The following is a 16,944-nucleotide window of genomic DNA, read 5'->3' on the forward strand; positions in this document are numbered from 1 at the left end:
GGAGTTCTCAGATTTGCTGCAACAGCATTAAAATCTCACAAAGAGGACATAAATAATTTGCTAATAAAAAAATTAATGTTGGTGGTACATGCTTGTAATTCCAGAGATGTCTGGGAGGCTAAGACAGGTAGGTCAAAAATTGGAGGCCCACCTGGGTAACTTGGAGGGATCTTGTTTCAAAAGCTAAAGAAAATAAAATAATAAAGGGCTCTAGGTGTAGTTAGTGCAAAGAACCTGGGTTTAATCCCAGTACTGAAAAAAATTAGTGTTGACTTCTCAACAAATGGTGTTGGAAAAACTGGCTGCCCATATGACAAAAGGGGCATCTAGATAGAGACTGTATGTCTCACAGAAAACCTGACCAGATAGGACCAGGCCTAGTATCATGCAAAACTATGAAGCTTCTTGAAGAAACCACTAGGATCAGCACGACCTGGGGTGTGGTGATGACTTTTTAAAGACAACACCAGCTGGGGATTTAGCTCAGCGGCATAAGCACCTGCCTTGCAATGGTGAGTTCGATCCCCAGTACTGATAAAAAAGAAAAAGACAAAAAAAAAAAAAGTATGTATTGTTGGGGCTGGGGATTTAGCTCAGCGGCATAAGCGCCTGCCTTGAAAGCAGGCAGTCATGAGTTCGATCCCTGGTACCGATAAAAAATAAAAATAAAGACAACACCAATAACACAGCCCATAAAATAAAAGACTGTTAAATTGGACATCATTAAAATTAAAAACTTCAGCTCTGTGCAAAACAGTGTTAAGAGAATAAAACAAAAGCCACAGGCTGGAATAAAACATTTACAGAATATGATCTGATAAGGGATTCATATACAAAATAAAAGCTTTTTTGTATTAGGATGGAACCCAGAGCTTCACCCATAGCATGCCAGCACCTTATCACTGAAAGAACTCTTAAAATTGAGCAACAAAAAAACTAACAGGAGGCTGAGGCAAAGTTCCTACAAGTTCCTACCCAACCTGGGCAGTTTAGCGAGGGCCTATAGTGACAGTTTTTTAAAAAAAAATTAAAGGGCTGAGAATACAGTTCAGTACAAAGATCCTGGGCTTAATCCCCAATATCTCAAAAAAAAAAAAAAAAAAAAAAAAAAAAAAAAAAGGAAAGAAGCAGGAAAAGATAAAAGAAAGAGAGAAAAAGGACAAAAGCTAACAACAAATTAAAAAGATGAAAAAGATAAGCATAAACACTGTACTAAAGAAGATAAGTATATAAAAAGCTGCTGAATCTCAATTGTCTTTAGGGAATTGTAACTGAACACAATAATGAGATAGGACTATTAGAATGGCCACGCCCCCAAAACTGCAAGGCAGGGATAGGGGAGGCTGGGGGAGGGGGACACAGAGCAACAGAAACTCATTCACCACAGGCAGAAAGACAACGTAGCAATTTCTTACAGAAATAAAAAGAATCTTACCATGAACCCAGCAATCAGGCTCCAGGTCCAGCAAGGTGCTGCCTTCCAGCTGATTCAGGATCATACAAAACTTGCTAAGAACCAGGCATGGGGACCATCCCTATAGTTCCAACACTGGAGAGGCTGAGGCAGGAGGTCTGCTTGAGCTTAGGAACTTGACAACAGCATGAGCAACACCCCAAGACTCCATCTCCAAAAGATTTTTTTTTCTGCACAGGAATATTTTCAACTTTAATCAAAGTCACCAACATCAGCACCAACATCACCAACAAGGTCACGCAACCAGTGCGTCCATCATAGGTTTGTTTTCATAGAGAAACCAACTATATGCACTGAGCAGCTTTCCTGAGATTGAGGACTTAGAGACTAAGCTTATTTCATCTTACGATTTTGGGGGCCTTGAGCCTCCAGCCAGGTGGCCCAAAACTTCTAGACCTGTCGTGAGGGCGAGGGACATCAGAGAGGGAGAAAGTAGCTCACCCAGGGCAGACCGGAAGCAAAGGCTGAGAGAGGCGAGGACAGAACCGGAAGGGAGTGGTCTCGGAACCGGAAGGGGAGGAGCCAGGGACTGGAAACCATCCCTGGAGCCATTCTTAAAGGTACATCACCTCCAGATGGCACCACAAGCTGGGCACCAGCCCTTGCACCAGGCTTCTGGGGAAGCTTGTCCAACCCATGGCATTGCGGTATATCTGCATGGTAGCCGTTATACGGCAATTTTTTTTTTTTTTTTTTTGTCTTTTTCGTCTTTATTGGTACCAGGGATTTAACTCACGACCGCACACTTGCAAGGCAGGCACTTATGCCGCTGAGCTAAATCCTCAGCCCCTATACAGCAATTTTAAAAGCTAACTTCTCAAGCCGATAAGAAATGTGAGTGAATCTTAATAAGTACCGCTAAATGAAAGGAAACCCACATGTTGTCTGCTTATTTCGATTATATGACATTGTCAAAAAGTAAAGCTGGTAAACAGGTACGTTTTTGTCAAAAGTTAGAGGAGCAAAATTTAAGAGGTAAAGCACAGAGGCCTGGGATTTGTTGTTGGTTTAATATTTTAATGTTTGTTTTTCTTTGTTTTCAGTATTCAGGCTTGAACCCAAAGCCTCCACAGTGAGCAACATTTCCCCCACACACACTGTGGTTTTTTTTTTGAAATAGGGTCAGTCTCTAAGTTACTAAGTTGCCCCAGCAGAACCTGTGGTCTTCTTGCCTCAACCTCCCAAGGTGCTGGAATTACAGGTATACACCACCACACTTAGTAGAACAGTGGATTGTTCAGGGAGATAAACTTCCCATATGATACTATAAATTAAATTCAAATTAGAAACAAGATTAGAAAGTCAGAGAATCTCAGAACAGAACACAAAAATGACAAAGAAAACCTAATCCTCCTAGGAATGTGTGACAACCCCCTGTCCCAAGTGATCAGGCAAGTTCAAGGAACAGGGGGTAATAGAGAAGACTTGAAGCCACTCCAACCCCATCCTCTGAGAAGGCAACCCCACGAAGATGCCCCCTTCTGACCTAGGGAGCTATGAAGGGTCCTGGACCCTGAGTCTCCCACCCCCAGCCCAGTAGAGCCAGATTCCAGGAAGAAAGGAGGGCACAGAGTGAGGAGGGGAAAAACCCCAGGCCCACATGGGTCACTTCCTAAACATTTTGAGCAGATACTTTTGAGGCATGGAACCTGTATATCTATGATTATAAATTTTCCTATGATGAAACTGCTCCTGTTATATATAATAAATGCAAAATGATCATTGTCCCATGATGTCCCCAGATGCAAGGTTCCCAGGACCAAGCATTCCTGGATGTAAGACTGACCTGCCAGTTAAGGTATCCCTAAGCAATAGAAACCTGGAACCCCAGAAAATGTGTTCTGAGCTTACAGGACCAGCACTGCCTTGAGTCTAGTTGGCTTGACATTTCCCCACCTTGAGCTTTTGCTAGTGGCAGAATCATAGCCACATGGCTCCAGGGCATGAGCCATTCAATCCTCTCCCTGGAGGAACTGGTCTATGTGAGGTACTGACTGGGACAGGAGGATTTGTCACTTTTGTCACTGTGAAGAGCTAGTTCCTACCCTATCTGGCTGTGTACATTTGTCAGTTTGATAAAGTCCAGAGCTGACAGATTAAAAAGCAAGAAGACACATGATGTTGCTCTTCCAGAAGCTCAAGGATACCTGCAACTCCACCACCAAACGCTGAAGGGAAATGGGCCACTGAAGGAGGACGAGCCTATTAGGAGCCCCGATGTGCTCTCCAGTGCCTCCAGTGGGTACATCCAAGGGCAAACTCCACATGGCAGGAAGTGTCTCTTCTTGTCCAGGGAGCACAACACTGCCTATTTATACTGTACCCACCTGGCTATGTATTTGCTTGACGGTTTTATTAAGTGCTTCTTCTAACCAAGAACTGTACTACGGACATTACCGGTTTTGCTCATTTGATGATCACACCAACCCTCTGAGGTTGATCCTGTTACTTCCCAGGAAAGAGGAGGCTGCGGTTTATAAGAACTCCCAGACTCACACTGGGGATATAGGGGGAAAGGCTGGGCTGTGGAGGTGAGTCTAGCCCAGGGAAAGTCCTATGTCCCTCTCACCATCAACCCACCCCCAGAGCTACTAGACTGGACATGTGCAACCCAGCAAGTTGGTCCTGGGCACCTTCCACCTTGCCTTCTTTATTTGGTAGGGTGGGAAATGATGGATTGGTTTTGCTCATCTCTGACAGGAATCCTCCAAATGTTCTAGTACCTCAGCTGGAATTTCATTGTATCAAAACCAAAAAGTACATCACCTAAGCAGCAGTGTTGTAGAGGCAGAGGAAATGCACAGACAGGGTTCCTAGATGTGGAGAGAGGAGTACTGTGCAAAGGGCTCTAGGGAACCTGGGAGATGTATTCATTTACCAGGGCAGGAAATGAGTTATCACAGGCTTAGTCCACACATAGTCAACCAGGGTTGTTGGGGCAGGGTGGGAGGCACAGTGCTGGGGACAAAATAGAAACCCCAGGCACACCTTCTTGGAGTGGTAAGGAGCCAGCACAAATCTCACATCTGGGGTAGGCCAACCTGATTTGCAAGGGGGGATTTACAAGCCTTAATCAGTCTGCTTTTCATTGTGGTAACAAAATACCTGAAGCTAGGTGTTTATAAAGGAAAAAGGTGGTCTGGGAAGCTCAGCAGTAGAGTGCTTGTCTAGCATTTACGAAGCCCTAAATTCAATCCTCAGCATCACAGAAAAGAAAGAGGTGTAGCCCTAAGTTCTATACCCTGAAACTCCATGCTGCACAGTTCTGGCTCAGTCCCCTGGGCAGCATCATCTCTTGCAATTACAAGATGACACAAGAGAGAGACCTTTGGGAGATGGGAGCTGGCACCAGAAGAAGGGCAGGTCTTGAGACCTCTATTGCAATGCTGTCTATCATAGGCCCCACCATGTCTCACACCACCCTGGGGACTAAGCAACCCCAACGTGTGAGTGTTGGGAGAAAGCCTCATCCAAATCCAACCAACACAAGGCCTCAGCCCCCAAAAAGCACAGAAGATCAGAGCCCCAGAATGGATATGGCCCCTTACCTCCTCTCACTGTTGGAAGCCAAAGGTCAGCTACCTGGAAACCCCTATGGAAACAAACTGGCAGTCATCCCTCTAAAGAGCTGAAAAGTTTTGGTTCTATCTTTTCCTTAGTCTTATCTGTGTTCTGAAATAATTTTCCGAGGCTTCTTTGTTTTCCCAGCAACTTGGAACATGGTATGCAAAAACACAACTTTCAACATGGCCTGTTGACTTTGATAGGGACTTTGTTCTCTTAGATATATGATATTTAGCTAACTTAGAGTCTTAGTTACTTTTCTCATTGTTTAGACAAAATACTGACACTCAGAGGAGGGAAGGTGTATTTCAGCTAACAGTCTGTAGAGGTTTCAGTCCACAGTCCCCTGGGTGGCAGGGCAGAAGGGCACCATGAAGGAGAAAGTCCATGGCAAGGGAGCCAGGAAGCAGCAGGCAACCAGCAGCAAAGCCGACTGCCCTTGCCCTCTTGTCCCATCCTGTCTATAAGCCTTTGGGGCAGTGCCACCCACACCCAGTTTCCCATTGTCCACACCCGGAACTCTGCAAAACTGGACCAATTTAGTAACCATAGATCCTTAATCCTAGTATCACACACTCTAAATCCAGCCACCTATGTAAAGCCCCACCTATGCCCACATGAGGCTTTGGGGGAACATCTAGACAAACCATAACATTTAGGCTTTTCAAAGCATGGTGTTAGATCCACGTTATGGGACCCTGGAGCATCTGGAATACTTACAATGATATATCTGGGCTAGATATTGTAGATCATAAAATACCAAGAAAAAGCCCAAATGTATGCATGAAAATGCCCTTCAAGCTCTCGCTCACAGGAAGAGGGCTGCTCTTGGGCTGGAAGAGCTGAGTGGCCTGGAATCAGATTGAGGTTTCAGAGTACCTGTGAACACCGGGCAGGGTCTCATACTCTATTTTCCATGTCCCATTGCTAAAACTTTTCCAGAGGGACCCAATACCAATGTGGCCAGTGTTTGATCCTTGTCTGAGGTCAGGGTCCTCTAACCCCCTTCTCAGACTCTAGCTACCCAGTAGTCCCAGGGGTGGGCCAGTTGCTTCTTCCTTTCATCCCAGAATCCTTTTCCTTGAAGACAATTGCAGCCTAATCCTCTTGAACTAGATTGTGAAAACCCAAAAGCCACCTTAGCTCCTGACTTTCACTTCCTCACCTAGGGCAGGGATTCCATTGGACCAGGGCTGGTGAGTATCCTAAACAGCCCACCATGATGTTCTTCGCAATGGTGACCTGCATATGTAATGGCTGTCCCATAAGAAATCAAGGCCATCTAAATCAGATGATGCTGGCATGGTGACAGAGTCACCCAGTGATTCAGGTCTCAGAATGCACCTCACACAAAGGATGCATGACTATACTTAATCCTTTGCTTCACTGTGGCTTTAGAGGTCCACTTCCTCTTGCACCCCAACCCTTCTCCATTTCTTCATGAAGTCCTCTCCTTCCAGTAACCAGAGGGCACAGCTTTCCTAGCAGGAGGGGAGATCCTGTAAACTCACCTCCTAGAAAGGCATCTATCTGAGGCAGCAGCCAGAACCAGGCTTCCACTCCATCCTGTGGAACTTGGAAGGACAGAGTGGGCTGGCAAGGACAGGGAGAAGATGTGGAGGACACTTGTCCTCTTGTGTCCATGTCTCACTTTTGCCCAGAGCTTGCCTTACTTGCAGACCAGCCGTAGCTGTTTAAACCAGGATGGTCTGATTTGGTTTCTCCACGGCCTAAGAAAAATGGCTTTGAGGCTTGCTCTGAGGAAGAGGCTGAGCAGCCCGATTAGGAACGCAAAGCTGGAACTGCAAATAGGATGTGTGGGGGAAAACAGCTTTTCTGTTTCAGGAAACCTGCTGACATAGGGAATGTTGCTGTTTTTCTGCAGAAATGCTGCCGTTGGTGGACGAAATTCAGCCACAATCAAGCTAATTGAATGCGCAAATGTAATATTTTTTGCAGGGCACCTCCGATTTAATGCTTGATGAAATCGTGTCTTTCGCATATATTTACAAAAGCTTTTCTTCATCCAGAAATGTCTGTTAAAATTGCTTATAGATGCTGAGATAGCAAATCACTCTTCTAATGTAATGAGATAAGTCATCTCTATAAACTTTGCTTGCTCAAATGTACTCACATAAAAGAAATCAGGCTACAGGCTTTTCTCAATAAATAGAATGAACAACTAGAACTTGATGGCTATAGCATGTTCTGCCTCATTGCTGTGGGATGTTTCAAATTGCTCCCTCTCTCTCTCTCTCTTGCAGTAGCAGTTTTCATTTTGGTCGCTGATGGAAAAAGGAGGTCAAATAAACTGATGTGGGGAAGAAGCCAAAGCCATTCGTCAAAATGCAAGCAGAGGCCTAGAGATTGGAGTCATTTAAAGACTAAAAATTGATTTAAAAGATTTCTGTCCTCAAATCATTTTTCTTGCTAAATGCAGCTACTTTGTGAGCCTGGTTTTCTCTGCTTTAGCTATCTTTACTAATAATTTATACCATGGGAACTTCACATACTGGGGAAGATTTATATATAGGCATGTGGCCATAGCCCAGTAAAACAGGCAAGCCGCCACCATAGGGAAAAGCCTAACCCATCTCATACATGCTGGGGGTTACAACAGGAACAAGTCCACTGTGTATGGTTGCTTAGGTTGACCACTGCATGACTTTGGGGAAGACAGTACACACACACGGGCTATGATGTGAGGAATACAGGAAAGAAATCATGCTCTTGGTCATGGTACCATAGTGCGGTAGGTTTCCATAGCCATATCGTGCATCCATGGCCTTTTATTCTTTTTTCCCTTCAAAAAATAAAATCAACCTTTTTTGTGGTTATCATCACATGACATGTGAAAGCCTGCCTGGTGCCTTTTCTCATGCCTTCATAAAGTGGATTCCACATCTCCCAAAGGTCCTCTCTGCCCTAAGAAAGCTTGGGACAGAAGTGAGACAGGATGCACTGCCTGACCTCCTGCTCCTGCTCCTCCTCCTCCTTCAGCTGCCAGCACAACCTGGAGCTCTCTGATGGCCCATGGATTTGCTCACCTGAAGCACTGCCCCTGGCAGTGGTCGGCCAGCCCCAACAGTTTCCAGTTAGTAGGTAATTTGGGATTAAAGAGAAAGGTCCTCTTCCTTCCTCTGCAGTTCTGAACCCCACCTCAAGCCAGCAGAAGAGGCGTTTCTGGATTTGGGCATTCGTTCTAATCTGCCTTGAAGGTCACATTTGATCAAACACCCTCTTTGCATAACCTGCTCTAGAAAGATATCTCAGCGGCTTGAGAGGAGCTTCACAGCCCTCTGGGACCTGAGCCTCACTCAGTCCAAGTTCATCTAAAGTTTGCCCAAGAAGAGGTCACAACAGCAGACTGGTCAGCTGTTAGTGGAGTTGGCATGGCCAACCCTTTGCAGCTGCTGTAGCTGTTTTAACTGAACTTGAGTCCGAAGCGGGACAAGTGTCCTTTGGGTTTCCAGATGGGCCCCCACCATGCCCTCACACACTGATTTCCACTCCCAGGTGTCTCTGTGGTCTGCGGGGTTTGCACTCCACCAGCCAGATGTCTGGACTCAACCACCAACACAAAGTTCCTGAGCAGAAGGGTGGGTAGTGCAGGGCTGCAGGGGCCCCTGCTCAGTGGCCCTCGGCCTTGGCCATGCTCTCCCTGGGGAAAGCCTCAAGGGGCCAGGGTATCAGTCCATGCACAGCACCTTCCCATCTGTAAGCACGCATGCATGCTGGGCAGTCTGGTACCAGCATGTAGCAGAAATCAGGGAAACCAGGGAGAGGGGGTGCAGCACAGTCTTGGAAGCATAGAGTTGGAGACTCATGTCAGAAGCGTGGACATGCCCCTAGCCGTGGACCTAGCCTAGCAGCATCTGCAAGAGAGCTTCCTGCCCGCTTTCAGATGTCACCTTCCTGTTGTCATTGCTCCCAACCCACCCATCAGAAGGCATTGACTTCCCCTCCACACTGCCCCAGGAAAGCCACAGCCCAGGCTGGGGTTTAACTCGGTGGCACAAGCACTTGCCTGGTGAGCACGAGGTCACAAGTTCGATCCCCAGTACTAACAAAGAAAGCCACAGCCCGGTGGCTAGTCCTGAAGCAGGGGCAGGAACTGACTCCAGCTTCTAGTGTCTGTGATGCCTGCTGAACAGAACTCACCTCCCCACCCCTCGTTCTCCTTGCTTCCACCCGATTTCCATGCAGGCAGATGAGCAGGGCAGTCAGTCTGGGGCTCAAGGTCCTCCCGTCCTTTGGGAGGATGTGTAGGACTGCCCTGAGATCCCATTAAACAGAAACATTCTCCACCTGGCCTGGGAGTACAGCTCAGAAGCATGGCACCTGCCTGGCAAGCTCAAGGTTCCGAGTTCAATACTCGGTTCCAAACAAAAAAAAAAAAAATAGAAGAAACATTCTCCACCTACACAGGCAAATATACCCACTGCAAACACAGAGGACACTGAGCACCAGAAACGTGAGTGGTGGCCGGGTGTGGCCCATGCCTGTAAGGCCAGTGCTCTGGGAGGCTGAGGCAAGGAGGATCGAAAGCTTACGCTTTAGCTGGGCAACTTAACAAGATCCTGTCTCAACCACTAAAGCGTCCAGGGTTCCGAAGCTCTGGGTCCAGTACCCAGTACTTGGGGGTAGGGAGGAGGAAAGGAAGGAAAATGGGAGGAAAGAAAGAAAGGGGAGACAGGGTAGTGTGACTGAAGAACCACTCTTTTTTTTTTTTTTTGGTCTTTTTCGTTTTTTATCGGTACCAGGGATCGAACTCACGACTGTCTGCTTGCAAGGCAGGCACTTATGCCGCTGAGCTAAATCCCCAGCCCCTGAAGAAACACTGTTAACCTGGTGGAGGTTAAATGCATTGATCCCTGGACAGCTGCACCCAGAGACTGAGCTCTGTGCCCCTAGGGAAAGGGCTGCCAGCTGAACAACACAACCTCGAGCACATCTTATGCTTTCTCAGTTAAACAGAAAGTGAGGCCAGAGCAGTTGTTGTTTCTAAAGTAAAAATAGTTTATTCACGACACAGTACACAGGGGTAAAGTGTTTCACATCACAGACTTCACTTCCGACTCCTCGGAATGTTTGCTTCTTTGGCTTAAAGGAGAGGGGACAGGAAGCCGGGCACCCTAGGCGACCAGAGTAAGGGGACAGCGCTGTGGCGTCTTCTTGGGGATGGCCAGGGGTCTGTTAATTGCAAGCGGATTCTCCAGGGCGTTAATGGGGGACACGGGGAGCCCACAGCTCAGTCGTCTCCACCGCACAGGTACAGCAGCGCTTTCTGGTAGTCGCCCTTGGTGTCTTGCTGCAAGTGGCCCAAGGGGAAGACAGCATTGTATTAGGAGAAGGCCCAGCACCTCAGGTGCCTCCAGGCAGCCTCAGACACTGGGGTGGGTGGGTGGGGAGTCCCCCAGGCTGAGAGGGCAGGCTCTGTGGATCCCTGGGGGAGTGGGTGGCAAAGGTGCTAGGAGACCCCAGTCCCCGTACTGCTGTGAGGTCTTGCGGACACTCCGCTTTCCCATGACTCCGAAGGTCACATGGAAGAAAGATGGTCCATAACATGCACCCAACTAAACCCCAGGCCTCTGAAGCCACCTCTAAGTTTACCCTTGGTGACTAGAGACAGGTCCCTGGGAATGTCGAAGTCTCTTAGGGGACCAACAAGGCCTGTCTGAAGCACACTCTGCAGCCAGGCCTCCTATGCCATTCTCTCTTTCACTAAAACACAAAGGGCAGCCCATGCCTGTAATCCCAGCACTTGCCAGGCTAAGGCAGTAAGACTGTGGAGTTTGAGACCAGCCTGGGCTATAAAGTGAGTTCAAAGCCAGCCTGAACTGCACAATGAGACCCTGCCTCAAAAAGACAAAAAAAAAGCACAAGGACTACACAGATTAAAGAGATGGGAGTTGTGAATAAACACTGTCAGGCCTTTCTGAGAAGCTTTCAAGAAACAGAAGAAAAAGAGAGTATAAATTTAACAGGTTATCAACGTCTCTTCCAGAGGTCACCAATTCTAAGACAGTGAGAGGTGTGGGGAGCAACAGACGCTGGCCTGATAGCAGAGAGCGCAGGACCAGTCCCAACCAGGCTTTTGAAATTAATCCTTAGGGTCTGACGACCAGCACCTCATCCCAGGGGGTCAGAAAGCAGGAAGTCACCAGTCTGCTCTGGCTGACCATGCACCCACCCTGGGGCCCCAGGCAGGTGACCTTTAGATGGCCAGGCAGGGGCAGCCGGCTCCACGGGCCTCACCTGGATGTAGTAGTACAGGGACTTGCCATACTTCTTCTTGAACTCAGACCTGATTTTCAGCATGTCCACTTCACAGCGGGACACCATGATTCTGATCAGCACCTTATCACGCGTGCCCTTGCCCTGGAAGCCAAGTTGATGGGCCAGATTAAAGTCCTACCCATGCTATTGGTAAGAAAGCCCCTAGGAGTACACTCCCTGGCACAGGGGTGGCTCTCAAATGGGATTGAAATGATTCCCTTGAAAGAGGGAAGCATTCCAAAGGCACTGAGGTCAGCTCAGCACAAAGCCTGCTTTGCACTCCACAGATGCACAATGAGATCCTACACCAGGCCCTGCTTTAAGGTCTCAGTTTCTATTCACGGTGAGTGCTCCCAGTTCTGGGGACTTAGGAAGCACCAGCACAAGGCTCTCCGGGGCTCCACGCTGGCAGGACAGAACAGGCAGTGAGGATCCCAGAGTCTACATTTGTGGCAAGAAGCCCCAGGGGAGATGGCAGAGGCAGTGTGAGCACAGGGTGCTGCAGGGAACAGCAGCAAGGCCTGCAGGCCAGGACACGCAGGGACATTCAGGGCGTGGAAGACGGGGTGGGGTTCACCTAGGGAGAGGCGCAGGGCTGGCTCTGCAGCCGGGCAGATGCAAGCTCAGGCAGGCTAAGGCTCTGTGAGTGCCATCCATAAAGAATACCCTGACGGGGCTGGGGCTCAGCGGCATAAGCGCCTGCCTTGCAAGCAGGCAGTAGTGAGTTCGATCCCCTGGTACCGATTTAAAAAAAAAAGAATACCCTGAGAGGCCGCGGCATCTGGGCAACTTAGTGGCTAAGCAAGCCCCTGTTTAGAATTAAAAGCAGAGAAGGGCTGGGGATGGAGCCCAGGGGAAAGGCTCTGGGCTCACTCCCTAGAATTCCTCCTCAGAAAGTAAGAATCCCTGCCGGGTGCAAGGGCAGTGAGGTACACACCAGCCTCGGCAGGGCAGGCGTCCCCGGCCCTGCACTGAGCAACGCTGGCGGCATCAGGACCTCCGGCCCTCGCACTTCGCCCTCTACACCCAAAAGCATGTCCACACAGGTCAGAGGACAAGCCTGTGCCCTCCTCCTCCTCCTCCTCCTCCTTCTCCTCCTCCTCCTCTGTCACAAGGCTGCAGACTCAGATGCCAGATTCCCTGCACAAACCGCGTAACCAGGACACTTGTGAGTCAGGACACAAAACAAGGCGGTGGGGACAGGGCGCACCTTCATGGAGTCGTACAGGCGGTCAGCGAAGTACAGGGGCTTGTTCTGGATGCACTGCACTGTGGAGGGAAGAAAACACATCAGGGTCTAGTGCCATCTCCCCAATGCCAGGGACCGATGACGTCTGGGTACCCACAGACTGGATCTGAGGGAGCCCTGGGCATCTCTGAAATACTAGGACACTGTGGTTCCAACCAGGGGGCTCTGAGGGTTGCAGACAGCCAGGAACACCCGTGCTCTGCCCCCGAGGGCCCTCTCAGTCACCCCTGGACGCCCTCTGCTCCTCTTAAGCCTTTACTCAGCGTCACGTCCCTAAATTTACAGTTATGGTTACATGTCACACAGAGAAGCCGCACCACTGAGAAGGCTTCAAGCAAGAGGGCGACTACTGTCCCTCCTGCTTCTGTGTACTGTTCCCTGAAAGCCGAGGTCCATGAGGGTGCAGTGGCCAGACATGCTCACCCAGGTTCAGGAAAGCATTTTCCAGGTCTCCTTTGACCTCCTTCTTGATACTCTCCAACATGTCGTATGGGCTGTAGCTCTTGTATCTCTCAAACACTATGAAGAGGAGCAGGTAATTAGATCAGAGCCGCCAGTCAAAGCTGCAGGGATTCCCCCGTATGGTCCTGTCCCGTGATAAAAATAGATGAAGATGACTGATGACCCTGAAGGCATCACAGAGGTGAGAGGTTGCCAGGGAGACCACAGCAGGCCTCGCACCAGTCAGTCCTGGAGCCGCTGCATCGTGAACCTGTCCCAAGTGGCACCGCTTGGGCAACAGAGTATAACTGTACGTCTCCCTTGAGGGGACCCCATTCCGCCTGGATGCCGTCAGTGACAATGGAGGGCAGGGGGGGCGGACACCAGCCAAATCCTTTACTTGGACAAATATGAGGTACAGTGACCCTCAAAGATGAAGGGAAGTAGCGGGGTGTGATGGCGCAGGCCCACAATCCAGTAATCTGGGGGACGGAGGCAGGAGGATCACAAATTTGAGCCCAGTTTGGGGAACCTAACAACTCAGCAAGATGCTGTCTCAAAAATATAAAATAAGGGCGGGAGGAAGGAGAGAAAAGGAAGGGGAGGATGAGCAGGAGAAGTAAACCATGGCACTCAACGTGGAAAATATTTCGGGGAGAGGAGGGTGGGAACCAATGTCAGGGGAGAGTGAGCCGTGCCCGGCAGACCCAAGCCCCAGAGCAGACGCTGCAGGGCCACCTGAGCAGCCCCGGGTCCTGGGGCCTCCCCTGCACAGTACCTACCTTTCTGCAGGTGGCATACGCTCCGCTCGGTCATGATGCTGATCCACTTGGGAACGTCCGTTCCTTTCCTCTTCACCCCGGCATCGTAGAGATCCTGCGTGCACAGCCAACAGAGCAAGATCATGAGAACAGTCACATCCTGAGCCCACTCGCCACGCGTGCCAAGGGACAAGTGAGCGAGGACGACTGCACTGCAACACCCACTGAGTCACAAGCGCCATCCCAGAGGCATGAACAGACTGTGTGAGACTGGGGGCCCATCCGCCCCACCGGGGCCGTGCAAATCTCCTTCCCTGAGCGTGCCCAGTTGTCAGCAGGCAAAAGCACATCTGAGTGTGCTCAGCACCCCTAAGCGTGTGGCCATCTGCCACAGACAGACCAGGCTCCTGGGGAACTCAGGAAGGGACAGGGCAGGAAACACAGCCACCCGATCTCATCGCCAGCTTCTGGAAAACTTAGGAGCGGTCACACACACACACACACACACGCGCGCGCACATAAACGTGTGTATGGTGAGAGACACTACCCCAACCTCAGACAGGCTCTCAGGGCCCTGCCCTGGGGAACAAGTCGCAGACTCGGTGCCTCAGGGGCTCGCGCTCTGCTTGCCCCGAGGCAGCCTCTCCTGAACTCCTGGCTGACTTTTCTCTTTTCCTGTCCACCCCGCTCTTTGCCACACTGCTTCCTGGTGTCTCCTTCCAAATAAACTACTTGCTCCAAAAAAAGGAAAAACAACAACAACAAAAACCTAGGAGTAGTAAGTGATGCTAAGCAGGGCGAGAAGGTCAAAAGGAAGGAAGAAATCACAGCAACCTCGGCTAGGTGGGAGGGGCAAACCCCATTTTTTATACTGCATTTTCAACTCTTCTCTACCTCCTGCTGAAAGTGCCGTGTGGAATGCGCTGAGCTTTAGAACTAAACTGAATGTAAAGCAATTTGTTTTCCTGCAGCTGCTATGACCTGCTTTGAGATAACTGCTGGGCCCCCTGGACTGGACCTGAGTCCTGAGCAGACTAAATGAGCTTCGCCTCGTGTTCTTGGGGACCTTCCCTTGCACAGGTGGCACCTCAGCACCTCCTGCTGATAAGAATGGACAGGGGGGTGATTGGGATGACAGCATGTGGCTCCTGACTAGGCCACCAGGGTTCATGCCATTCCCACCCCAGACAGCTGGCTGCCGTACGGTGAGGACACTCAGGTGACTAAAGACAGACGCCAAGGTGCCCTGCCAACAGTTCCGTGGGTCCCCACAGCCCAGCAATCAAACCATCAGGGGACTAAGCCCTGGCCAATGACCTCCCAGCAACGCTGGGCCAAGCCACCTGGCCATGCCACACTGTCCAACTCCTGATTCAAGAAGTGGACAAATGTTAACCGTCTGTTGTTGGTAGTGGTGGCAGTATTTCTAGTACCAGTGGCAAAACCCAAAGGTGCTCAACGTACTGAGGTACATGTTGTTCCCAGCTGTTTCTTACATTTTCTTCTGAGACAGGGTCTTGCTGGCCTCAAAACTTGCAATCCTCCTGCCTCAGCCTCCTGAGTGATCCACCAAGTTTAGGGGTAACTTGTTACAGAGACACAGATGACTATACAAGCTCATGTACAGAGTCTGACCAGAAATAGAAACTCACTCTAAGAAGCTTGGCACTTACCCGGGCATCTTGATCAATGAGCTCATAATCAATGACAGAGGCGTCCTCTGCTCGTCTACCCTACAGGAAATGAGAAACGAAGCCCATCAGATCTGTCTCTGGGCGTCTTTTTAAAAAGGCAGCTCTTCTCTCCCCAACGCACAGAATCCACTACTTCCTTTCCTAAACAAACACCCACTCATAAATTTTCTTTTTCACTTTGAGTCTAGACAAGACAGGAAATGGTACCACCCTGCTGCTGCTCCTTGGTACTCCGGCCCCACCTGGCAGTGCCCCAATGAGTGGGGACCTGTGATTCTCTCCTGAGAGGAGAAACAAGCAGAATGGATGGTAAACAAGACTAACAAGGCAGAAGCGCCTCTCCTGCAGGGAGCAGAGTCTGCAGGAGGAGCAAGGGCCTGGGCAGGTGCTGGCTCAGGATTCCAGGCATAGCACAGGTGAGGCAGGGCAGGCTCACAGGACCTGGCTGCCCGGGGAGACTGGGGACAGCCTCGGCTGGAGTCTGGGTTGGATGCAGGGCAGTAAATGGTGAAAGCCTTGAGATGGTGGAACACAGGAGGCAGCAGCAGAGGACAGAGGAGTGAAGCACAGTGGAGACACACATGACTAGGAGGCAGAACACAAATCAGGCCTTTGACAGGGCGAGCTGCCCTCTCCCTCTCTTGAGTGTAGCCGGAACTGAGACTCTCAGGGGAGGCTCCCTTCATCGCTACAAACGTGCCCACATCAGCTGCGCCTCCCCAGGGCCCATGGCAGACAAAGGATGACATGGCCAATGCTCTCATTAGGAAGAGAGGTGAGAGACAAGCGCTCGCTCACTCCTGGTGGATCCTGCACAGCCCCACATAGAGGCACAGCGACCTTCCCCCTTCTGCACACTAACGACTGCCACACGAATCCAGGCCAGAGCTTGAGGGCACCTTGCTCCTGCCTGAACCTTAAGTCCCGTTGTCCACGCGCAGTTTCTCGGGATGAGAAATCCTATCGTGCAAAAAATGACAACTTGCAGCGATGGTGCAAACCCTGTCAGGAAGGCAGCGGGACCTTGGATGCAGGCAGAGTGGGGTTAGCTAATTCGCCCCCCAGTATAAAATGAGGGGTGTGGACTTGCCTGGGAGGAAAGAAAGGCAAGAAAGAAAGTGGGGGCTGGGGGTTTAGCTCAGCGGCATAAGTGCCTGCCTTGAAAGCAGGCAGTCATGAGTTCGATCCCCGGTACCGATTAAAAGGAAAAAGACAAAAAAAAAAAAAAGAAAGAAAGAAAGAAAGTGAGAAAGAACCAACCTTGGCAAGGGCCACCATCAGCTTGCGGAAGTCGCCGGATGTGTCAGAAATGATGTCCTTCTCGAGATCCGTCTTATACACTAGAAAACAGTGTGTATGTGAGGCTCCCAGCCTGTACAGTCGCAGCCACCCACCCACCCAGGACCAAAACGTGAGAATGGCTGGGTCGCCTTGCAAGCGTCCAAGCTTCTGAACCCCAAACTGAAGGTCAGCTCTCTAGGA

The 16,944-nt window shown here is 49.9% G+C and overlaps 1 protein-coding gene across 1 annotated transcript in view; it reads right to left on the reverse strand.

The window, feature by feature from the left end:
- Nucleotides 1–10,033: 10,033 nt before the first annotated feature.
- Nucleotides 10,034–16,944, reverse strand: part of Anxa2 (annexin A2) — a 34,787-nt gene continuing 27,876 nt past the window's right edge. The window contains exons 7-13 of the mRNA XM_063243438.1: nt 16,723–16,802; nt 15,442–15,501; nt 13,790–13,883; nt 12,990–13,085; nt 12,528–12,586; nt 11,297–11,419; nt 10,034–10,349 (exon numbers count right to left, since the gene is read on the reverse strand). Of these exons, the coding sequence (XP_063099508.1) occupies nt 10,290–10,349; nt 11,297–11,419; nt 12,528–12,586; nt 12,990–13,085; nt 13,790–13,883; nt 15,442–15,501; nt 16,723–16,802 (572 nt within the window). The 3' untranslated portion in view covers nt 10,034–10,289. The remainder of the gene's footprint in view (nt 10,350–11,296; nt 11,420–12,527; nt 12,587–12,989; nt 13,086–13,789; nt 13,884–15,441; nt 15,502–16,722; nt 16,803–16,944) is intronic.

The sequence above is a fragment of the Cavia porcellus genome, unplaced genomic scaffold (assembly GCF_034190915.1).
Source record: "Cavia porcellus strain 051 isolate PalLab524CR breed Dunkin Hartley unplaced genomic scaffold, mCavPor4.1 scaffold_38, whole genome shotgun sequence".
Taxonomy (NCBI): Eukaryota; Metazoa; Chordata; class Mammalia; order Rodentia; family Caviidae; genus Cavia; species Cavia porcellus.